Source organism: Macaca thibetana, chromosome 3, assembly GCF_024542745.1.
Source record: "Macaca thibetana thibetana isolate TM-01 chromosome 3, ASM2454274v1, whole genome shotgun sequence".
Lineage (NCBI taxonomy): Eukaryota > Metazoa > Chordata > Mammalia > Primates > Cercopithecidae > Macaca > Macaca thibetana.
In genome coordinates, this window is record NC_065580.1 from 157,586,241 (window position 1) to 157,610,892 (window position 24,652).

At 42.3% G+C, this 24,652-nt stretch overlaps 2 protein-coding genes across 8 annotated transcripts in view; one reads left to right on the forward strand and one right to left on the reverse strand.

Annotated features, from left to right (window-relative positions):
- PCP4 (Purkinje cell protein 4) overlaps positions 1–2,279 on the reverse strand; it is a 485,020-nt gene extending 482,741 nt beyond the window's left edge. The window contains exon 1 of the mRNA XM_050784608.1: positions 2,270–2,279. The gene's annotated coding sequence lies outside the window, so the exon portion shown is untranslated. The remainder of the gene's footprint in view (positions 1–2,269) is intronic.
- LCA5L (lebercilin LCA5 like) overlaps positions 1–22,158 on the forward strand; it is a 43,437-nt gene extending 21,279 nt beyond the window's left edge. For all 7 annotated transcript variants that reach the window (XM_050784551.1, XM_050784553.1, XM_050784550.1 and 4 more), the window contains 6 exons: positions 3,764–4,278; positions 6,442–6,579; positions 15,825–15,909; positions 17,266–17,369; positions 17,537–17,654; positions 21,274–22,158. In XM_050784551.1, the coding sequence (XP_050640508.1) occupies positions 3,764–4,278; positions 6,442–6,579; positions 15,825–15,909; positions 17,266–17,369; positions 17,537–17,654; positions 21,274–22,004 (1,691 nt within the window). In that variant the 3' untranslated portion in view covers positions 22,005–22,158. The remainder of the gene's footprint in view (positions 1–3,763; positions 4,279–6,441; positions 6,580–15,824; positions 15,910–17,265; positions 17,370–17,536; positions 17,655–21,273) is intronic.
- The last annotated feature ends 2,494 nt before the right edge of the window (positions 22,159–24,652 follow it).

The window sequence follows — 24,652 nt, forward strand, 5'->3', positions numbered from 1 at the left end:
GATTATCCTTCTTTTCTAGAAAATGTCTTTTCAGAACTCTTTCAGTTACGTATCCTGTTAAAATTGCTTCCTTGACAGATTTTCTTTGTCAATACAATGCCAAAAACATGTCATGGTCATTCAAGACATTAGTATGCAAAGAAAAAAGTTAATTTACCACATCCAAATGCTTGGAACACCTTCTGCCCTGTTGTCCTTGGTCAGGTGTAGGTGGACAACCTAAGGCAGCGCTGAAGACACGCCTTCTCCAGCAGGCTAACCATGGAAACTACCGAGAACAGCAAGGGGAAAGGCTCCTCCTGTGAACCTCTTCTTCACCCTGGTTCGTGGAGAAAATGAGTTCATCTTTGTTAGGGGAAAATACAGTGCGGACCCCCAAGTCCGTATGTCAGAAGCAGAGCTGGAGTGAAGGTGTGGAGGAGCACAGGGATAGAAATGGGACAATGAGACCAAAGGGGACAATGACAGGAGAGGGAGCTAGGATGAGGCCAGGCAGAAGAGGAGGAGGAAACAGCATGGACTAAGGAGGACAAGAGAGCTTCTACAGTAAGGGTTTGAGGAGGAGGGCGGCCTGGGGAGACAGGCTGGGAAGGAAGACAGGCCTGTTTGTGGGTGAAGTGAGCATGGGGACATTCTTAGAACTGTTCAGAAGAGCATACGTCATTATACATAATGTGCAGATGCCGTTTTGGCAACTATGGACTTAAATTTATGTTTGTGGTGAATTAACTTGAGTGAATGTTTTATTTTAATTCAGTGGTTTAAAACTTAGTTGTCTTAAGAATAGTCATTCAGCTAAATCTGCTTCTATTATTTGTGAAATGGGATTGAAATTATAAATTATACCATTCTTATGTGTGGGTTAGGATAATGAGATATAAAATCGTTAAGGAATACACTCTATTCCAATTTTCCATAGCCTTTATAGTTACACAAGTATGTGTGATGGATACAGTATGAATTTGTTACATACCCCTCAAATGCAAGTGGTATACTTACCTTTCTGAAGCCAACAAACCTGGCTTGTCCTCCCCACCCACTCACTAGGGTAGACAGGAAATTCAATCTCAGACACGTTTGGGGAATGAGGGAATATGAGGGGGCAGGGATGTGGAAAGGGCCTTACACAAATAATATTGGGGGAGGAGCCTCTGCCTTTCATTTTTACCGCTTGCGTGTTCCTTGTCCAAGCCACGTGATCTTTAAAAGGCCAGCCCCTCCCCTTTCCATAGCATCCATGCCCTCTGTGCACTTCTTGACTCCTGGGGCCTTGGCCAGAGCTCCTGGGGCCATGGCGTTTAGTCCCTCGGCACCCTCTAATGCCTCTGCCCTCCCATCACTTGAGCATGGCATAAGGGGAATATAAGCCTCCAGTGCCCGTGGATCCCATCATCCATCCTTCTCATCTCAGTGAAATCCCTATCTCCTCCAGGGTCAGAGCACCTAAGAGCTGGAAGACATTACAAGTTGGGGGTCAGGTTCAGTCATGCTGGCCACAGTGTAGAACATGTCAGTCTTTGCCCACCCCTATTTTAAACCAGCCTGATCCATATGGCCTGGGTCTAGAGCTTCCCTAGTCAGTGCCCAGAGTATTAAAGTGTACGGCCTCAACAAAACCACAGACACCTCTTCACAGGCCTTCTAGTAGATGTCCTAGAGGCTGGCCTGCTCTGCTTCCCACTTAGTGTGCTCAGAAGCCTATTCTAAAATACTCAATATTCAGCCATAGCCCCTACTAAACTGTGGGAAAATAAATACACTTGAAGGCATAATTGCAAAGATAGGCCACCAGTTACTGATGTGATACTGTGTTGTATAATCTTACGAGTTCTTTCATAGTTATGATTCAAATGCTTCATCTCCAGAGCATGCTTTGGCTCTCTTAGTTCATTGTTTCTATCACAGGTAGAATTGCCTGTTCCCACCCAACACAGACAGTGGGCTCTGTCTCACCACTTCCTAGCTGTGTGCTCATTGACAAGGGACATCCCCAAGCTTCAGTGTGTTTATCTTTAAAATGGGATAATAGTACAGTGATTTACACATGCATTTAACATACTCAAATTCAATTATGTAAGCTTGGTGCTAAGTGTGATGTTTTTTAGAGACTTTTGCTTAAGACAGACCCCTGGGCCGGGCACGGTGGCTCACACCTGTAATCCCAGCACTTTGGGAGGCCGAGGCGGGCAGATCACGAGGTCAGGAGATCGAGACCATCCTGGCTAACATAGTGAAACCCCGTCTCTACTAAAAATACAAAAAAAATTAGCCCTGCGCAGTGGCGGGCGCCTGTAGTCCCAGCTACTCGGGAGGCTGAGGCAGGAGAATGGTGTGAACCTGGGAGGTGGAGCTTGCAGTGAGCCGAGATCGTGCCACTGCACTCCAGCCTGGGTGACAGAGCGAGACTCCGTCTCAAAAAAAAAAAGGTAGACTCCTGAACACATGCCAATTACTTCATTTGGTGCCCAGCCAAAGTAACAGGAAAAATTGACTGTGTTGGATTTATTCAGAGATGGAAAATCAGTATCTGTACAAATAGATAGACTCTTATATAATTTGATGACCTTTTGAGGGTCATTTTGAATATATAAGTTCTTTACATTGGGCTCTCATGTTACACTCTAATTACCCTTAACATGTTGTTGAAAGGATTACATCAGATAATCTACAGAAAGCATTTAGTTTAATGCCTGACATATGATAAGCACTTAGTCAGCTATTATCATGGGGTTGGTTGGTTGGTTGGTTGGTTGGTTGGTTGGTTGGTTTTTGAGACAGAGTCTCACTTTGTCACCCAGGCTGGAATGCAGTGGTGCAATCATAGTGCACAGCAACCTCGAACTCCTGAGCTCAAGGGATCCTCCCACCAAGGCTTCCCGAGGAGCTAGGACTATAGGCATGTGCCACCAAGTTAGGCTACTTTTTAAAATTTTGTAGAGGCCAGGCACAGTGGCTCATGCCTGTAATCCCAGCACTTTGGGAGGCCGAGGAGGGTGGATCACTTGAGGGTCAGGAGTTCGAGATCAGCCTGGCCAACATGGTGAAACTCCATCTCTACTAAAAATACAAAAATTACCGGGGCGTGGTGGCAGATGCCTGTAATCCCAGCTACTAGAGAGGCTGAGGCAGGAGAATTGCTTGAACTCCGGATGCAGAGGTTGCAGTGAGCCAAGGTTGCACCACTTCACTCCAGCCTGGGCAACAGAGGGAGACTCCGTCCCAAAAAAAAATAAAAATAAACATAAAAAATTGTGTTTTTTTTAGAGACGGGATCTGACTCTGTTGATCAGGCTGGTCTCAAACTCCTGTCCTCAAGCAGTCCTCCTACTGCAGCCTCCCGAAGTGCAGAGATTACAGACATGAGCCTCTGCACCTGGCCTATTATCACAGTTTTTAGTCTAGCTGTTATAAATAGAAATCTAAGTACAGATTTTAGAGTCAAAGAAGACCTGGTTTTCAATCCATTCTGTGTCACTTTGTAGCTATGTAACCTTGGACAAATGATGTAAAATCTCCAGCTATAAAATATATTACAACTGACCTTGAATAATTGTATTAAATGAGATATTTATATGTAAACCACCTAGCCTAAAGCATGGATATTGATTAAATATTAGTCTTTTTCCCCTTCTAATTACACTTATGCTTGTGTGTATGTGTGTGGTGTGTGTGCAGGGGGGCGTGGGAGGGCGATTATGCATATGTGCATATTTGCATATCTGTATATATTACTAGTAATAAACTGGATTATCTGCTTACACAGGCCAGAAGGAAATCTCAGTTGAAAAAAAGCACACCTGGAATGCATCACTCTTTAATTCTCAAATCCATATGATTGCCCAAAGAAGAGATGCTATGGCTCATCGAATACTCTCAGCAAGGCTTCATAAAATTAAAGGACTAAAAAATGAATTAGCTGATATGCATCTTAAATTGGAAGCCATCCTTACAGAAAACCAATTTTTGAAACAACTTCAGCTTAGGCATTTGAAAGCTATAGGAAAATATGAGAATTCACAAAATAATCTACCTCAAATTATGGCTAAACATCAGAATGAAGTAAAAAATTTAAGGCAACTACTTAGGAAATCCCAGGAAAAGGAAAGAACGGTATCTAGGAAACTTAGAGAAACTGACAGCCAGTTACTGAAGACTAAAGATACCCTGCAGGCACTGCAGAAACTTTCTGAAGACAAAAACCTTGCAGAAAGGGAAGAACTCACTCATAAATTATCTATTATCACAACAAAAATGGAGGCAAATGACAAAAAAATACAGGTCTGTATTTCAGGAGCCCAGACAGTTTAAGATTTCGAAGTGAATAGAGAGAGGGTGTGAATTAATCATGGATGCGCCCCCTCTGTAACAAAGTGTTACTAACTGCTTCGCTTGTCATGCTACACTAAATAATTATTGTCTAATAGAGGGCAGGGTTTGAAGGAAAAACAGAAGCAGCTCAAACTAGAAATGTTCATCTGTTGCAGTGCACAAGAGTTCACTCTGTGGCTGGGCTGGTTTATGTGGAAATGACCATTGCACAAGAGTTCACTTTGTGGCTGGGCTGGTTTATCTGGACACGACCATTCTCTAAGAGAGTACAGCTACAGTGCTAAGGGACTTTTTCCCTGTGCTTTAAAGATTGCATTGTGTTACGTGAAACCTCTTTGAAGTCAACCCTCTACCTTAATCTGTTGATTAAAAGGCTACTTCCCTAAAAACCTACTCAGTGCATCCATTCAGTACCTTTTGCATTCTCCCTCACCATTTTGGCCAGGCATTACCACACAAACATTTGTAGTTATTTTCAAAATAGCAATTTTTCCCAGATAATGTTCCTGGTAGTAGGGAAGGAAAAGGAATTAAAATAATTAAAGAGATGACTGGATTAATTTTCCTCAATGGTATATGGTTGTCAAAAGCCTGGGGATTACATTATAAGAGATGACTTGGGAGAAGGAATTGATACCATATTAAGAATTCTCCTGCATGTCTTAACATTAGATAGTTTGAGTCTGTTTGGACATAAACATAAATGGAATTAATTTAGAGTTTAATTAATATTTGATGCTGAAACACAAGTATTTTCTATGATCTTGAAGTAAGTAAATATCTGGTTCATTTCCTCCACATTTTTATCTCAATTATTTCTTCCGTTGTTAAAATTCTCTATTTTCCAAAAAATTTTTTTCACATGAAATTGATATGTGATCTACAGAAAATAATGAGCAACCTCATTTTTCACTCTTGTATACCAAAGTGATATTATTTGGCCTTTTAGGTAATATTCATCTTAGCGTATGTCTGTCATGCAAAAGCAAATCTATTTATATATATATATATCTAAATAGTTCATGTTTTTATATCCGTACATAAAACCAAAACAAATTCCATAACTATTTTCTTTGATACAAAAAGCACTTATCAAGTATGAGAAATTTCTGTTTGGTTGTAGGCATTTAGTGGAGGAAAACTGTTTTGTGAACCAAAACATGTGACTTCTGTAACATGAATGTTTTAGGGAGTGGTATTTTTAGTGATTCTTTTCCCCTTTTAGCTTTCCATGTCTTCCACTTTTCCTGTCTGGGAAAGTACTGCTGTTATAATGGAGGAGGTCCTACTTTATGTTAAAACAAAAACAAATGGTCCTTTTGGTAAGCCTTCTGTCAAGTCCGGATCTAACAGTTCTCAATAAAATAGTTCTCATTCCCGAGAGCAGATGAATATGTTTTGGATGGCTATTGAGTTAAATCAGTCATTTCATTGCCGTATAGTCCATCAGTGTGGATGGATATGGTGGTTTAGGTCCCTTTTATAACATTCAGTTTCTGTTGTCTGGGAATGACCATCCATGATGTCTACTGATTTCCAGGATCTGGTCAGAATTGTTAAATCGGGTGGGTCACAGTGGCCTGATGCCTGTAATCCCAGCACTCTGGGAGGCCAAGGCGGGCAGATCACTTGAGGCCAGGAGTTCAAGACCAGCCTGGCCAACACAGCAAAACCCCGTCTCTACTAAAAATATGAAAATTATCTGGGTGTGGTGGCGTGCACCTGTAAACCCAGCTACCCGGGAGGCTGAGGCAAGAGAATCACTTGAACCCAGGAGGCGGAGGTTGCAGTGAGCTGAGATCGCACCACTACATTCCAGCCTGGGCAACAGAGTGAGACTCCAACTCAAAAACAAAAAAGAATTTTTAAATCAAATTTTAGAGTATGTAAAAAACAGGCTCAAAACGTGTGATATTTGTTCTCTAGAGCTGGGATCTGGGATTTGGGGGCTTTCGGTTATACTTCATTCTAATATATGTCCCCTATATAAGCCATTCACTAAAATTGTATTGAAAATGTGCACTTTTTATAAATGTAGTTAGTTCCATGATAATTGAAGTTGTTAATATACTAACTTGGTTGCAGAATAGTTAAAATATATACTGTTTTCAGAGCTTGGAAAAACAACTGAGGTTGAACAGCAGAGCCTTTAGTCGGCAGCTGGCTATTGAGACTCGGAAGACTTTAGCAGCTCAAACAGCTACCAAGACTCTGCAGGTGGAAGTAAAACACCTTCAACAAAAACTTAAGGTATTTCTTTTAAAACAAAATGTAAGAATGAAATTCTGTTTCCCGAAATATATGAACTATTTATGCCCATTATATATTTAAGTGATTTTTTATTTTATACAAAAGTCCCCTCTCCCCTTTGCAGGGGGCCTGGGCCCCCATCCACAGTTCTGTTTATCTTTCTTTTTTTTTTTTTTTTTTTTTTTTTTGAGATAGAGTCTTGCTCTGTCGCCCAGGCTGGAGTGCAGTGGCATGATCTCGGCTCACTGCAGCCTCTGCCTCCCAGGTTCAAGTGATTCTCTTATCAACCTCCTGAGTAGCTGGGACTACAGGCATGCGACACCACGCTTGGCTAATTTTTGTTATTTTTAGTAGAGATGGGCTTTTGCTATGTTGGCCAGGCTGGTCTTGAACTCCTGGGCTCAAGTGATCCACCTGCCTTGGCCTCCCATAGTGCTGGGGTTACAGGTGTGAGCCAGTGCACCTGGCCTAAATTATGTAACTTCATTAATATCTTTCTCAGATATTTTCCCTACAATTATATGAACAGAGGATCTGCAATTATTAGAATGAGTTACAGCTTGGTGAATGTGTACTGTGATTAGAAAAATATAGTCTATTCATTAACAAGGCTTCTTGTTACCATTCTTATTTCATCACGTTAATATAGCATTTGTTAACATTTTAATGTAACTCAAAATTAATGTTTAAAAATATGTAATATTTAAGATATATTTTAATGACTCATAAATTTATCTTAGTTTTACTTACAAATGTGTTTGAAAAACTGTCTTTTAAAAATATGTATACTGCTTTAAAAATAAGAATTTTTAAAAATATTTTATCAGGCTTTTTGCTATCTTTCTGCCTTCAAGATTGGTAAAATGTCCAACAATTTAGATAAGATGCTTAAGAAACACTCAGTTTCAAGCCTCAACTAATAAATCTTAAGTTTGATTCTTTAAGACAAGGATCTTTAACTTTTTTTATTTTTAAGGAAGGCAAAAAAGAGCTCCTTTAGGCCTCTTTTACAAGGGCACTAATCCCATTCACTAGGATTCTGCCCTTGTGACCTAATCACCTCCCAAAAGACCCAGGTCATAAAAGTATCACTGTGGGGGCTAGGATATTAACATAAGAAATTTAGCACCATATCAATAATTTCCCTTTTTTTTTTTTTTTGAGACAGCGTCTTGCTGTGTTGCCCAGACTAGAATGCGGTGGCACCATCTTGGCTCACTGCAGCCTCGAACTCCTGGGCTAAAGCAATCTTCCCACCTCAGCCTCCCAAGTAGCTAGGATCACAGGTACATGCCACCATACCCAGCTAATTTTTAAAATTTTTGTAGAGATGGGGTCTCACTGTGTTGTCCAGGCTGGTCTCAAACTCCTGGGCTCAAGCAGTCCTCCTGCCTTGGCCTCCCAAAGTGTTACGATTACAGGTGTGAGCCACTACACCCAGCCTGATCTTTAACTATTTTATGACAAGTAGGCAATTTAGATTCCCCAGGAACCTTGAGATCACTCAGAGACAGGAGAAGAATACTGGGGGGTGAGGAGTTTGGACGGAGCTGGACGAGTTGGATAATTCATCTGATGAATTATGTTGGTATCATTGAGAACTGGGATTTGGAGGATGGAAGAAAGAAAATTATCCCTTTGTAAAGAAGAAAAAAGAGTTATTTTCCTTTTTTCTATGGAGTTCCAGGAAACTTGAAAAAGAATACACAGAACATAGGCATGGCTATTGCAGCTAGCTGAGAAATCTAACAGAAGAGACTTCAAGATCCCCTGGTCACAGCAAACACACACCCATATGGAGACACAATTGGGGAATTTTAAAATAAATTTTGTGCTTCCTCATGCAGACATATGAATATGAATAATATGCAGCCATTAAAAAAACCATTTCTTGCCAGGCGCAGTGGCTCACACCTGTAATCCCAGCACTTTGGGAGGCTGAGGCAGGCAGATCACCTGTGGTTGGGAATTCGAGACCAGCCTGACCAATATGGCGAAACCCCAGCTCTACTAAAAATATAAAAATTAGCTTGGCATGGTGATGTGTGCCTGTAATCCCATTACTCGGGAGGCTGAGGCAGGAGAATTGCTTGAACCTGGGAGGCAGAGGCTGCAGTGAGCCGAGATTGTGCCACTGCACTCCACCCTGGGTGACAGAGTAAGACTCCATCTCAAAAAAATAAAAAATAAAAATAATCATTTTTAACAGAGAAATGCTTAATACTTAAAGAAATGCTTAATGAAAAGATAGAAAATTCTATATACAGTAAGATCCAAATTTATTTTTAAAAAGAAAATTAAATGTACCTCCACACAATGGATATCTATATATCTGTAAATAGCAAATGAAGAATCTTGATGCACTACTATGGAATAATCTCTAGGATACATTGGTAAGTGAAGAAAGGGAGGCAGACGAAACTGTAATATCCTTGATATGGTTTGGCTGTGTCCCCACCCAAATCTCACCTTGAATTGTAGCTCCCAGAATTCCCACATGTCATGGGAGGGATGGGTAGGAGGTAATTAGATCATAGGGGCAGGTCTTTCCCGTGCTGTTCTGGTGATAGTGAATCAGTCTCACGAGATCTGATGGTTTTATAAAAAGAAGCTCCCCCCCAAGGCGGTGGCTTACACCTGTAATCCCAGCACCGTGGGAGGCCGAGACGGGCGGATCACAAGGTCAGGAGATCGAGACCATCTGGCAAACACAGTGAAACCCTGTCTCTACTAAAAAATACAAAAAATTGCCGGGCGCGGTGGCTCAAGCCTGTAATCCCAGCACTTTGGGAGGCCGAGACGGGCGGATCACGAGGTCAGGAGTTCGAGACCATCCTGGCTAACACGGTGAAACCCCGTCTCTACTAAAAAATACAAAAAAATACTAGCCGGGCGAGGTGGCGGGCGCCTGTAGTCCCGGCTACTCGGGAGGCTGAGGCAGGAGAATGGCGTAAAAACCCGGGAGGCAGAGCTTGCAGTGAGCTGAGATCCGGCCACTGCACTCCAGCCTGGGCGACGCAGCGAGACTCCGTCTCAAAAAAAAAAAAAAAAAAAAAAAAATACAAAAAATTAGCCGGGCATGGCGGCAGGCACCTGTAGTCCCAGCTACTTGGAAGGCTGAGGCAGGAGAATGGTGTGAACCCGGGAGGCGGAGCTTGCAGTGAGCAGAGATCGCACCACCGCACTCCAGCCTGGGCGGCAGAGCGAGACTCTGTCTTAAAAAATATATAAAAAATAAATAAATAAAAAGAAGCTCCCCTGCACAAGTCCTCTGTTGCCCACTGCCATGTAAGAAGTCCCTTTGCTCTTCCTTTGTCTTCAACCATGATTGTGAGGCCTCCCCAGCCATATGGAACTGTGAGTCCATTAAACCTCTGTCCTTTATAAATTACCTAGTCTCAGTTATGTCTTTATCAGCAGCCTGAAAACGGACTAATACAATCCTACTTAAGATAAAGGAAGCAACAGAAATATATCCACTTATTTGCCTACATTTAAAAAAGAAACCAATAATAGGATAACAGCAGAAAAAAAGAGAATAGAGTAGAAGGGACAGCTCTAGAACCTAGATTTCTTTGTGGAACCATGTAAATCTTTCCGTAAGTATGAAGCAGAATTAAATGTAAAAAAAAATTAAAAAGCAGCTGGGCACGGTGGCTCATGCCTGTAATCCCAGCACTTTGGGAGGCCGAGGTGGGCGGATCACCTGAGGTCAGGAGTTCAAGATCAACCTGGCCAACATGGTGAAACCCCATCTCTACAAAAATACAAAAATAAAAAAATTAGCCAGGTGTGATGGCGCATTCCTGTAATCCCAGCTACTCGGGAAGCTGGGGCAGGAGAAACGCTTGAACCCGGGAGGTGGAGGTTGCAGTGAGCTGAGATCATGCCATTGCACTCCAGCCTGGGTGACAGAGCGAGACTCTCTCAAAAATAAATTAAATTAAATTAAATTAAATTAAAATATAAAATAAATAATAAAATAAATAAAATAAAATAAATAAAATAAAATATCCCTAAATATCCAAAGTAAAATGCAGATGAACCCAAATGTGTATATAGTTAGCCCTTTGTAACCGCAGGATGCAGAACCTGTGGACAGGGAACGCTGACTATATCCTATTGGTGGTACAAAGCCACAGAAGGAAGTCATTCCAAGTGACTCAAAACACATAATGTCATTGCATATGGCCAGTGAGATACACTGTAAGGACACAAATAACTTTACAAAAAATCTGACACTGTTTAGTAATGATATTGTTGGTAATGATGGTGACGTTGTTGTTTTGAGAATGTTGTGTATATCTCATGGGATACAGCTCCTGATAGATTATGGTGGTGTCATTGAGAACTGGGATTTGGGGGATGGACAAAAAAAAAGTACAGAAGAGAGAGTCAAATAAAAATCCTATAGTCCTGATTTTGATCTGAAGTGAAAGTATGCAATATTCTCAGAGTAACCAGGAGCAATGAATACCCCCAGCACCCAGGTTATGGTCTGTAAGTTCCATATCCCACTAAAACAAACCAAGGCTCCCTAAAAAATTCTAGCTCTGGTACAGGAAATACATTAGATGGGCCTGGAACGTATTGTCATACAAAAGCAAGGAAGCTATGAAGGACCATTAGGGTAGTATCAAAAGGACTCAGGCCCATCTAGAATAGGTTCCTACTGGCCGAAGATGGGGAAATTTGAGGATCAATGAAGATAACTGCCCGGGTTAAAACTTATCAAATGAACCCACAGTTCATAATGAGACTTAAAAAACTAAACGCCTCAGTGATGAGTCACTTGTGGAGGATGCTAGGGAACAGCATGCTATTTTGAAGACTGGTCAGTAGAGGACAAGAAGCAAACATTTTTACCTTTCCTGTATGAACGACTCCTCAGAGTAACCAAATCATTTGTGAGGGGATAAGATCCTGCTTATAAAAGCATTCCACTCAATAATGAAGAAGGAATGACAGGATTAGAATATCACTATTTTGGAAACTCCTAATGAATTAATGGCTCTAATCAATGATCATCAATGGCTCCTAGTATCACAAAAGAGATACGCGCTTCCTGACAGAGGTACACACCACCACCTACTCATGCCAAAAACCGAACCTAAACCTGGTTACACACTGGGCTCTACCTACCAATTGAAAAGCAGAGGGGAGAACATGCTCAGGATGGGATGCAGTCAGCAGTGTGAGAATGTGGGAAACTGCATTACAGATACCCCCATTTCTACGATTAAGTAGCAAAGCAGAAAAAATAAGAGGTGAGAGTGAGAACCTATAGATTAAAAGACAGTAAGAGATATATTAATCAGTCACAGTGTTTTGAACCTTGTTTAGATTCTAATTCAAACCTTTTAAAAATGATAGAAAATGGGGAAAATGTTAAACAAACTGGATATTTGGTTATGTGAAGGAATTATTGATTGGGGGAAGTGAATGAAGACACTGCAGTTAGGTTTTAAAAGGGATACCCTTGTTTGCTACAGATACTGAAATAAGTTATTAGAGGGCTAGATTTGCTTCAAATAAGCCAGGGCTGGGGAGTGGGGCCAGAGAGAGTGGGAAACAGATATGAGCTGTTCATTAGTGAAGCCGGGGCATGGGCTCATGGAGGTTGACTGTACTATTCTACTTTATATATATATATATATTTTTTTTTTAATTTGTATAATAAAGTTTCAAAGGGAAAAATGTTTTTGAGATTACATATTTTGTGCATTTTTAAAAGAGTAGAAATTGCTAGATCAAGAAGGTGGCCCGAACACATGCTTTTTGTCCCTCCCTGCCAAAGCCCCATAGAAATGAAAGAAAATGTATTTTTAAAATAACACTCCAAGCCAGGCATGGTGGCTTACACCATTTTTTGTGAAGTTGAGGCAGAAGGATCTTTTGAGCCCAAGAAGTCAAGACCAGCCAAGGCAACAGAACAAAGCCTGTCTCTACAAAAAAATTTAGAAATTATCTGGGCATGGTGGCACACACCTGTAATCCCAGCTACTCCAGAGGCGGAGGCAGGAGGATCTCTTGAGCCCAGGAGTTGGAGGCTTTAGTGATGGCACCACTGCACTCCAGCCTGGGCAACGGAGAGAGACTCTTGTCTCTAAAAATAAATAAAATAATCCAGAATCCCAGAAAGGATACCAAAACTACCAGATCTAACAAAGAATTTCTGGAAGATAAAAAAGGGGTTTTTCTTGTTTTTAGATTAATGAAACCAAACATAGACAATCACAAACTAAAATATGCACAGATACACACAGAGAGAGAGAGAGAGAGAGAGAGAGAGACAGAGACAGAGACAGAGACAGAGAGAGAGAGAACCGGACAGATGCAATACTGCCTTTTATGACCTAGCCTTGGCAGTCACACAGCATCACTTCTGCAGTGACAAGGTGGTCCTAGGCAGTTCAAGCAGTGAACTCCACCTCTTGGGAGGGTGTCACAAGGTCCTTGAAGAGCATATGGGACTAGAAATCTTGTCGTGGGAATTCTAGGAAAATACAGTCTGCCACATTAACGAAAGTCATTGTTTGAGCTTGGAAGAGTCTGGTCTCAAAGGTCAAAAGTTCCGTTTCCTTATTTTGAAACTCATTTTCAAAGTCATCCCACACCGAGGTCTAGGCCCACTTCTGGAGTATGAGCCGAAGTAAGAAGAGGGATATCAGCCTTCCACAGCTCCCACATGAGGTACTGCCACCCGTCTTATACCCAGGCTACAGTCACACTCCTGCATTAAGACAGTGCTTTCTATCTAAGTTCTGCAAGCCATCAACGCTGACCTTAATATGATTCCACACCATGACCCAACTTCCCCTTTAACTCTTACTTGATACCCTTGCGCTTGCAGGGAGTCTCTGCGCTGAGTATTCCACGAGCATTCCATGAACATTCCCAGCCACGGGCTGTCTTCTTGTTTGCCTTGACTGATTGAACCCAACTACACGAGTCTCCCGGGTTGTGTTCCAGCCTGCTGTGTTAGACTTCTGGCCCAGCTCTGTCGTGGTGCCCAACCTGAAGCTCTGCTCCAAGCCTCAAGGAGGACTATCCTCCAGGTTGCTTCCATTTGACCCCCGCCGCCCCTGTGGCAGCCCCTTGTTCTGTTCTTGCTCTGCCTCATTCCTGCTCTCTGTTGCTGACCTCCAAGTGTCCAGACCAAATCAAAAGGTAGAACTGAATTTTTCAGGTAACCAAAATTTGTCCCTGTAAATATGAAAATGTTTCTTAACCAGTATGGATGAAAAACCATTCTAAAATGTTTTACACAGTATCCTTCATCTGAAAGCTATTATCCAGAATATACCTGATCAACTTTTCATGGTGATTAACTGTCAGCATTTACTGTTCTTTTGGCTAAGTGTTACCACAATAAGAAAAGAGAGATGAACTGTTAATATTTTTGCCTCCAGAAACTTAAATTCTAGAAAAGATTAATATTCTCGTGTTTTATCCCTTTGTGTACCTCTGATAATAAACTAATTTTATGATTCAAATGAGTAGAAAACCTACACTGTACAATTCAGGTACAAAAATATGTCATGTTCTTTATTTTCTGTAACTGAGCCATACTTCCTTCTGAGCCCCGGTCCCACAAATTAGGGATGAGGGTGGCAGTTGGACAAGGAGAAATGGATACAAGCTCATCACAGTCTCTTCTAACTCCAGTCTTATGCTAGGTTGTCTCGTAGACTTGCAGACTTTTTCCTCATCCCTGTCTTCTGTCTCAGTGGAGATGGCATCCTGGGCATGAGAGAAAACATATGTGTGCTCTTGGTGGAGCGGAAAAGAGGCCTGTGGTCTGTGTTCTGCCCTCTGGCCCCTCTCTACACCTGCTTCTCCTGATGAGTGACTGCTCTTAAATTCCCAGGACCCTGTCTGATGTGTACTGAATGTGGCTGCTAAAACTCCTGGCCTCTTCTCCGTCTGGTCAAATAAATCCTGGTGATCTTCCCTTGCTGACTGTTGATGCAAATGCTCTGAGATGCATCCTCCATCTGATCTCTGGCTAGATTCTCTATCGCAAAGCCTGTGCTATGGGAGCACCTGGACCTGTAACCTTAAGGACTCCAGAGCAGGTGCAGCTCCCTCCACAGGTCCCACTGGTTGCACAGGGAAGGGAAGCACAGTCTCTGACCTGGAGACAGTATTTAGCCCTTTCTGACTTACCACTTGAGCAATACCACGTTACTTTAGCTCCATGATGAATGGGGCAGGGAGGCGCTTTTTACGGGGCTTGCAATTTTCCTGGACCACACTGAGGCCTCTTGCACTGAGACTTTCCCAAACTGCAGAGATGTTACTTACCCCCTGAATATCCCTTGGCCCATAGATTTGACCCTAAGGAGCACAAGGAGATGAGCGCGCGCGCTCTCTCTCTCTCTCTCTCTCCCCCCCTCCCCCCCGCCCCGCCCACCTCTGTGTGTGTGTGTGTGCATATGTGTGCACATGCACGTCTGTCACACTCTGACATCCCTGGCTTCCTTCCTCCTTACTTCATATATGCCCACCTCTCTTAACCATGGTTGTTACTAAAATTCAATGGTCGTGAGTCCAAAGCCTTTCTTGCCTCCTGGTGTACATATGAGAAGGAGCATTTGATATTTAATAAAAACCCTTTTTTTTGTTCCTCAACAAGTTAAGGTTTCAAAACATCTGTTTTGCCAAGACTCAAAAAAGTCAATATTGAAATTTAAAATGGAACAATGATACCCTTGCTCTAGGCTTTCCCCCACTGCCCTTGTCTAGATGTAGCCCTGTCTCATGGAACTTTCTATTAGATGGCGGAAATGTTCACCTGTGCTGTCCAATACTGTAGTCACTAGTCACACGCAGCTGCTGACCACTTATTGGAAATACAAATAGTGTGGCTGACGACCTAAATTTTAATTTAATTTCATTTAAATGAAATCACAACATATAGCTAGTGGCTACTGTAGGGCACAGTACAGAAGAATATTTCATAAACTTCAAGGCCCACAGGACAGAAGGAAAACAGTGGACAAGCTTACCTGCAAGGCTTTTCAAAAATACTGTCCCAATTACAATAATTTGTCACTTTGTTTAAAAAGCTAGTACTTTTTGATGTCAGGAATGGTATAGGATGATACGGCCTATTTCTGTTTCTTCTAAGATCTATAGATTGTATTCAGAGGATACTGAGCTCATTTAAATTGTTTTTAAAAGAAATCAGGGTTGACAAAAGCAAACATTTACAGAAAAATTGGTTTTGTGGTTCTTTTTAGGAAAAGGATCGTGAGCTTGAAATTAAAAACATCTATAGTCACCGAATACTTAAAAATTTACACGACACAGAGGAGTATCCAAAAGGTATGTTTTAATTACTTTTGCTCAAAATCTATTTTTAAGTATCTAGTCAGATTGTCCTAATTTATGTAGCCAAAATAATGGATATTTTCAAAAATCACTTCATTAGGCATTAAAATACATTTTGTGATTCTAGAAGAATAATGAGACTGAGATGATGAGATGGCTAGAAAGGAAGAGAAACGCTTTCCTGTTCTCCCACCCTCAGCCCAGCCCTTTTTGTCCTTTCTTCAGGTGGAGCAAGAGGATAACTTCAGCCTGAAGCAAAATGTCTGCCAAAAAGGGAACTTTCTAAGTGTATCTGTTAGCCAGTGTATGGCTTTTCAAAATGAACTTTATTGGGGTATACTTTACCTCAATAAAATGCATCCATTTTAAGTGTGTACGCAGCTCAGTGGGTTTTGACAGATGCTTATACCGATGGAGCCACCACCCTAATCAAGATATGGAATATTTCCACCTCCCCAGGAAGCTTCCTCGTGTCCCTGCAGTCAGTAGTCCCCTACCTCACCCAGCAACCACTGACTTTCCTTTGGTCACAATAGCTTAGTTTGTCTGTTCTAGAACTTCGTGTAAGTAGACTCCCACAGCATGAACTCTTTTGTATCTGGCTTCTTTTGTTCAGCATCATGTTTTTGAGATTCGTCTCTACTGATGCCACTATCATTAGTGTATACCTCTCATTGGTGAAGAGTCTTCTTTCCTTCAAGACCACATGCACTTCCCCCCAAGATCTCCCAGCAACAGATTCGACTCAGACGTAGCATAGGAATACTCAGCCCTGTTTTATTAGAAGAAGTAGCTACATGTTTACTTCCAGATGCAACAACCTCAAATTTCCCTGCCTGCCTTTGTTTGCTTCTGGCTTATAATCTAGAATAATAGAGACGATGAATCAACCAAGGGGGTGTTTAAAAGATATAATTTCCTTCACTTTTCAGGGCAAGTGCAGTCTAGACTTAGCGGTCATGTGCTTTAGCACAGACAGTCTAACCACTGATAATCAAGAGCTCTGCCACAGGATGGCTCGGTGGCCTGGCCTCTCACAATTACACGTCTACCTTGTTGAATCTCATCCACAAAGGACAGCCTTGTCCTCCAACAGCAACACTGTCTTATCCTAACACCTACTTGTTTTGTACTCTAACACTGTGGGGCCCAAAGTAAGACAAAGCAAGGGCCCTGAAGGGAAAAACAGGAAATTTAGCAAATGCTATATATATATAGAATATTTAGAAAATACTTAGTATACTTAGTCTACTTTATTATTACATTGCATTAATGTTATTTTATATGTAAAATCAATATTGCATCCAAATGTAAAATATGTTTCTTACATATAATCTACCTATTCTATAGTTTCTTCAACAAAATCAGTCCAAGCAGACAGAAAAAGTTTGCCATTCACGAGTATGAGACACCAGGGAACCCAAAAATCAGATGTTCCACCTTTGACAACTAAGGTACAGCAAACTTGGAATCTTGCAGTGTCTAATTAAACATGTCTTAACAAAAATAAATTAGGCTACAGTCACTTGTTCTATGTGAAAAGTATTTGTAATCGTTAGACTAAAATGCAATTTAAAGTTATCTAGACCCCCCAAAATGTGTTTTTGCTTCTAAATCATAGGGTAAAAAGGCAACAGGAAACATGAATCGTAAAGAAAAATCAACTGAAATAAATCATGAAATTCCTCACTGTGTCAATAAACTACCAAAGCAAGAGGATTCTAAGACAAAATATGAAGGTAATTTTAACAACTTTTTAAAGTCTATCTTATTGGATTTTTTTTGTTGTGAATTACTATATGTGTATATAAAGCACACGTAAAACAGCTGGGCATGGTGGCTTAGGCCTGTAATCCCAGCACTTTGGGAGGCTGAGGTGGGCGGATCACCTGAGGTCAAGAGTTTGAGACCAGCCTGGCCAACATGGTGAAACCCTGTCTCTACTAAAAATGCAAAAATTAACTGGACATGGTGGTGTGCACCTGTAATCCCAACTACTCAGGAGGCTGAGGCAGGAAAATCACTTGGACCCAGGAGGCAGAGGTTGCAGTGAGCTGAGATCATGCCACTGCACTCCAACCTGGGCGACAGAGTGAGACTCCATCTCAAAAAAAAAAAAAAAAATCATAAAACAGTTTCCAGAATTATAATAAAAGGAACACCTGTGTACCCAGTACCCTGCTTAAGAAACAGTACATGAGTGCTCCTTGGAACACCCATGGGCCCTTCACAATCGTATCCCCTCACCCTGCCCACCAGAAACAACCACCATCTTGGGTTTTAGGCCAGTCATTCCCTTGCTTTCCCTCACATCTCCCTGTCTATATATAGCTATATTCGTCTGCTTGGGCTGCCATAAGAAAATACCATAGACTGCTGGCTTAAACAACATTTATTTATTTTCTCATGGTTCTGGAGGCTGGGAAGTCCAAGATCAAGGTTCTAGCCCTTTGGCTTCTGGTTGAGGCTCTCTTCCTGGCTTTAGATGCCTCACTTCTCACTATGTCTTCATGTGGCCTTTCCTCAGTGCTTGCACAAGGAGGGTCAGGGAGAGAGCACCAGTGCTCCACTGTTTCTTTTCATAAGGACACTAATTCCATCATGAAGGCCCCAACCTTGTGATCTCATTTAACCTTAATTACTTCCTTAAAGACCCAGTCTCCAAATATAGCCATACTGGGGAGTTAGGGCTTCAACATATGAAATTTGGGAGGGAGGAACACAAACATTCATTTCATAATAGTATCCTTAAATAATATATTCAGCTTTGGAAAACCGAGTAGCAAATTATTCAAATCCAGCTGAGCAAAGGGCAATATTGCCACTTTTGAATAAAGACTTCCAGGAAAAGGACTCCGGCTTCAGCTCCCCTGGATGTACAAGGGCCCAGTCAGTGGGTGAGGTCATGAATCATCCTGGGATCTGGCAGGGCTTTTCTGGGCAGGCCCCAGAGAGCTAGGGCCGAGAGAACGAGCTGCTCAAAATTTCTTATTCTAAGATCACCAAAGCTTACCTCCGGCTCTTGGGAGTAGGTGGAAACAAACTGCTTCTGTGGGGTGCAAGGAGAGTCCTCAGCTGGCCCAGGCTGCAGGGCTTGATAGAGAGTACACCACTTCATCAGCGATGGGCAAGACAGGCCAAGGCCCCGGCTCACCTGGTGTTTGGTACCTGGAGGTCTAATGGAGCGGGGATCCCAGTCTGTCTCCTCATCTCTGGTGTGCAGCTAGCATCCTGGGATTGCCCTTCATCATTTCCTGCAGCTTCCTGTCACTCCCCTTCTCTACTGGATCTTCTCTTTCCTAAGCCAAGTCCTCCTCTTTCATAGTAAATTACATCATGTTTTAAGGAGCACAACCTTCACAAGCTTCTTGTAAATGGGTGTGGGTAAGGTAAATTTGTATACCTCTCATCTGGAAGTGTCATTATTCTGCCCTTACACTTGATTCATAATTGCCTAGATAGGAAACTCTAAGTTGGGGGTCATTTTCCTTTGGAATTTTGAAGATGTGGCTCATTGTTTCATGTTACTCACCACTCACGGGAGATCTGGGTGCAGTCCCGCAAGGCTGGGCAAGAGCAACTTCTGAGGAAAGAACATGCATGATGAATGAGTCCCAGAGTTTACTCAGGGCTGCAAATCAGACATGTTCCCGTAGGCAGCATGGAGAGCCCTTGTTGAACACATTGGGCATTCAGAAGAGGACCAAGAAGGGCCTCACCTTAGTTGTGAGGCCAAATAATGTTTAAATAACACAGTAGTTTGACAGAACTCACCCATAAAGCCACTCTGTCTGTTGCAGTTTGGTGGAAACTGATCATCAGTTGCAATTGCACTGTGGTCACTGGTGTTTTTTTTTTTTTTTTTTTTTTTGAGACGGAGTCTCGCTCTGTCGCCCAGGCTGGAGTGCAGTGGCGCGATCTCGGCTCACTGCAAGCTCCGCCTCCCGGGTTCACGCCATTCTCCTGCCTCAGCCTCCCGAGTAGCTGGGACTACAGGCGCCCACAACCGCGCCCGGCTAATTTTTTGTATTTTTAGTAGAGACGGGGTTTCCCCGTGGTCTCGATCTCCTGACCTTGTGATCCGCCCGCCTCGGCCTCCCAAAGTGCTGGGATTACAGGCGTGAGCCACCGCGCCCGGCCTGGTCACTGGTGTGTTTTAAGTTTTCCGCTTATTTTTCAGTCCATTGTCCTAATTCATATTGTCCTAGAAAGTGTATCCATTCATTTGACAAATACTTTGTGTGCATACACTATGTGTCAGACACTGTTCTAGGCATTAGGGAGACAGCAGGAAGCAAATGCAAAACCCTGCCCTCATGTGCTTATATTCTAGTATGGGAACACCTTTCCCCACCGGTTCACATGGATCCAGCTCATCGTCTATAATAACTGCCTGGAATTCCACAGACTGCACATGCCATACCTTATTTAACCATGATTCCTTTGGCAGATGTTTGGGAGGTTTTAGTGTTACTAAACCAAGCTGCAGTGAACATCGTTGCACTTATCTTTGTCTATTTTTTGTAGGTTTGTTCTAAGAAGAAGTTGTTGGGTCTAAGAGTATATTCACTTAAAATGTTGATTGATACTGCCAAATTGCCATCCAAAAATGCTGTGCCAATAACACACCCACCAGTGGGGACCAAACATTCCCGTTGCCCCATCTTCTCAACAGCTCTAGAAATTATTTGCCGATTGGACGGATGAAAAATGTTCTCATTGGTTTGTTTTGTTTTGTTTTGTTTTGTAACAGCTCTGTTCTGTTGCCCAAGCTGGCATGCAGTGGCACAATCACGGCTCACTGCAGTCTTGTCCTCCTGGGTTGAAGTGATCCTCCCACCTTAGCCTCCTGAGTAGCCAGGACTACCGGCATGCACCACCACGCCCAGCTAATTTTTGTATTTTTTGTAGAGATGGGGTTTCGCTATGTTGCCCAGGCTGGTCTCAGACTCTTGGGCTCAAGCAATCCTCCTGCTTCAGCCTCCCAAAGTGCTGGAATTACAGGTGTGAGCCACTGCACTCAGCCATCACTGTTTTAACTGGCACTACATCCAGTTAGTAATGTTGAACGTCTATTAATAACCTTATTGGCAAATTTTATTTCTTCCTCAATGAATGTCATTTTTCTTTTGGTTTCATAATTCCCATTTGCTTGGGAAATTCTAAGAAACTATAACATAACACATTTGTTAATATCACCCTTCTCTGTAACCTATTGTCTATGCATCTGTTTTCTTACCTTTTCTGTCATTTCAGTGTGCTTGTGAGGTGGTGCAAATAAGTGTCCTAGACATGCCATCCTGAAATAGAGATCCATTCATTTTAAACAGCACTAAATTGCCTATTTTTCTAATACAGATTTATCAAGGGAAGAGAAACATTTGGAAGTGCAAGTACTGCTGGAGAATACTGGAAGACAAAAAGACAAAAAAGAAGACCAAGAAAAGAAAACCATTTTTGTGAAAGAAGAGCAAGAATTACCACCAAAAATAATTGAAGTTATTCATCCTGAAAGAGAAAGCACTCAAGAAGATGTTCTAGTAAGAGAAAAGTTTAAAAGAAGCATGCAGAGAAATGGCATGGATGACACACCTGACAAATGCACTGCTCCCTACACGAAAGGCCCCCTCAGACAAAGAAGGCATTACTCATTCACAGAAGCAACTGAAAATCTGCATCATGGGCTTCCTGCTTCAGGTGGGCCAGCCAATGCTGGCAACACGAAGTACAGTCATAGTACAAGCAAGCATCTCAGTAACAGAGAGGAAATGGAGCTAGAGCATTCTGACAGTGGGTATGAGCCCTCATTTGGCAAGTCTTCCAGAATAAAAGTGAAGGATACAACTTTCAGAGATAAGAAAAGCAGTCTCATGGAAGAACTCTTTGGATCAGGCTACGTGTTGAAAACTGACCAATCAAGTCCTGGTGTTGCAAAAGGCTCAGAGGAGCCTTTGCAAAGTAAGGAGTCACATCCCCTGCCTCCCAGTCAGGCCTCCGCCAGCAATGCTTTCGGAGACTCTAAAGTAACTGTGGTAAATTCTATTAAGCCATCGTCACCTACAGAAGGAAAAAGAAAAATAATTATTTAAATATAATCAATATCCTAATGCATTCTGGTTTGATATAATGCTACTTATGTGCCTTGCATCTTATTTTTGAAATGTGTGAGAGAGGGAGTGTATGTGTGTGTGTCTTTTAGTACTTAATTGACTTTCAATAATTAAATTTTTGTTTTATTGCTAATCTAGTAAAAAATCTATTTTATATTAGCCAATGATAACACTTCAAATTTACATCTTTACAACTGAAACATCCATTATCTTCTGGGAGACTGGTTTACTATATGGTTTTAGTATTCTGTGGGACTCCACAGCTAGTAACTCTAAGTTAGTCACTCAAAACATATGCATCTCATACACAACAAAATTTATCAGCAATAGAGTTGAATTGTAACTTAAAAACATGGAAGCAGGCCAGATGCAGTGGTTCACGTCTGTAATGCCAGCATTTTGGGAGGCCAAGGTGGGAGGATGACTTGAGACCAGGAGTTTAAGACCAGCCTGGGCAACATGACACAACCCCGTCTCTACAAAAATTAAAAGAATTAGCCAGGTGTGGTGGTGTGTGCCTGTAGTCCCAGGTACTTGGGAGGCTGAGGTCAAAGAATCACTTGAGCCCAGGTCAAGGCTTCAGTGAGATATGATCGTGCCACTGCACTCCAGCTTGGGCAATCAGAGTGAGGCTATGTCTCAAAAAATAAAAACAAAATGTATGGCCGGGCGCAGTGGCTCAAGCCTGTAATCCCAGCACTTTGGGAGGCCGAGACGGGTGGATCATGAGGTCAGGAGATCGAGACCATCCTGGCTAACACGGTGAAACCCCATCTCTACTAAAAAATACAAAAAACTAGCCGGGCGAGGTGGCGGGCGCCTGTAGTCCCAGCTACTCAGGAGGCTGAGGCAGGAGAATGGCGTAAACCTGGGAGGTGGAGCTTGCAGTGAGCTGAGATCTGGCCACTGCACCCCAGCCTGGGCGACAGAGCAAGACTCCGTCTCAAAAAAAAAAAAAAAAAAAAAAAAAAATGTAGCAGCAGCTTTGAAAGAGAACAATTATGATCAAAAGACTCTTTTTACTAAAACAAAAAAACGTTGGCTGGGTGCCGTGGCTCACACCAGTAATCCCAACACTTTGGGAGGCCGAGGTAGGTGGATCACCTGAGGTCAGGAGTTTGAGACCAGCCTGGCCAACATGGTGAAACCCTGTCTCTACTAAAAACACAAAAAATTAGCCGGGTGTGGTAGCACATGCCTGTAATGGCAGCTTCCCAGGCGGCTGAGGCAGAAGAATCACTGGAACCCGAGAGGCAGAGGCTGTAGTGAACCAAAATAACACCCACCACTGCACCCTAGCCTGGGTGACAGAGCAAGACTCTACCTCAAAGAAAAAAAAAAATACAGATATATATCTGTGTGTATGATGTATATGTGTATATATATGTGTGTGTGTATATATATGTGTGTGTGTATATATATATAGTGATTACCAAGCTTAGTTTTATGGAATTTTTTTTTTTTTTTTTGAGACAGAGTCTTGCTGTGTCACCCAGGCTGGAGTGTAGTGATAACAATCTTGGCTCACTGCAACCTCCACCCCCCGGGGTTCAAGTGATTCTCGTGTCTCAGCCTCCTGAGTGGCTGGGATTACAGGCGTGCGCCACCACACCCAGCTAATTTTTGTATTTTTATTAGAGACTAAAAATGGTTTTGCCAGGTTAGCCAGGCTGGTCTTGAACTCCTGACCTCAAGTGATCCACCTACCTCAGCCTCCCAAAGTGCTGGGAATGACAGGTGTGAGCCACCATGCCCAGCCATGACAATCATTTTTGAGTTTCTCTTATTCAGCTAACCTGGGTATCCAATGTCCTGCCTTTGTGGGTGATGCTTTCCTTGTGTACACCTGAGATCCAGTATCATTTATTGAGATTTGTTGCATACCTCTACGTTGACCATTTTTCTGTTAATCTTGTTCTAAAAACCGTAAGAGTGCCATGGCCCTGCTGGTGTTTATTCAAGATAGCTGCTCAGTCCTAACTAACACATTTACTAAACTTAGGATATTTTAAATTAGGACTATAAAAAGGAGGCTATACTCCCAGCCCCATTTTATTTAGCTTACCTTCATTTAGTTATAAGGGGGAGTTGTTTATAATCTAGACCATACTATTTGCTTTCCAATGATGTTTATGGGTTGGTGTGTAATATTAACTGCAATGGCAGCTACCTAGGAGGTTGAGGCAGGAGAATCACTTGAACCTGGGAGGTGAAGGTTGCAGTGAGCCAGGATCATGCCACTGCACTCCAGCCTGGGTGACAGAGCAAGACCCTGTCTCAAAAGATATAAAAATAAATATATAGCCAGGCGCGGTAGCTCACACCTGTAATCCCAGCACTTTGGGAGGCTGAGGCAGGCAGATCACCTGAGGTCGGGAGTTCAAGACCAGCCTGACCAACATGGTGAAACCCTGTCTCTACTAAAAATACAAAAATTAGCCATGCGTGGTGGCCAGCACCTGTAGTCCCAGCTACATGGGAGGCCGAGGCAGGAGAATTGCTTGAACCTGGGAGGTGAAGGTTGCAGTGAGCCGAGATCGCATCACTGCACTCCAGCCTGGGCAACATTGTGAGACTCCATCTCAAAAAATAATAATAATAAAAATAAGAATAAAAATAATAGACCA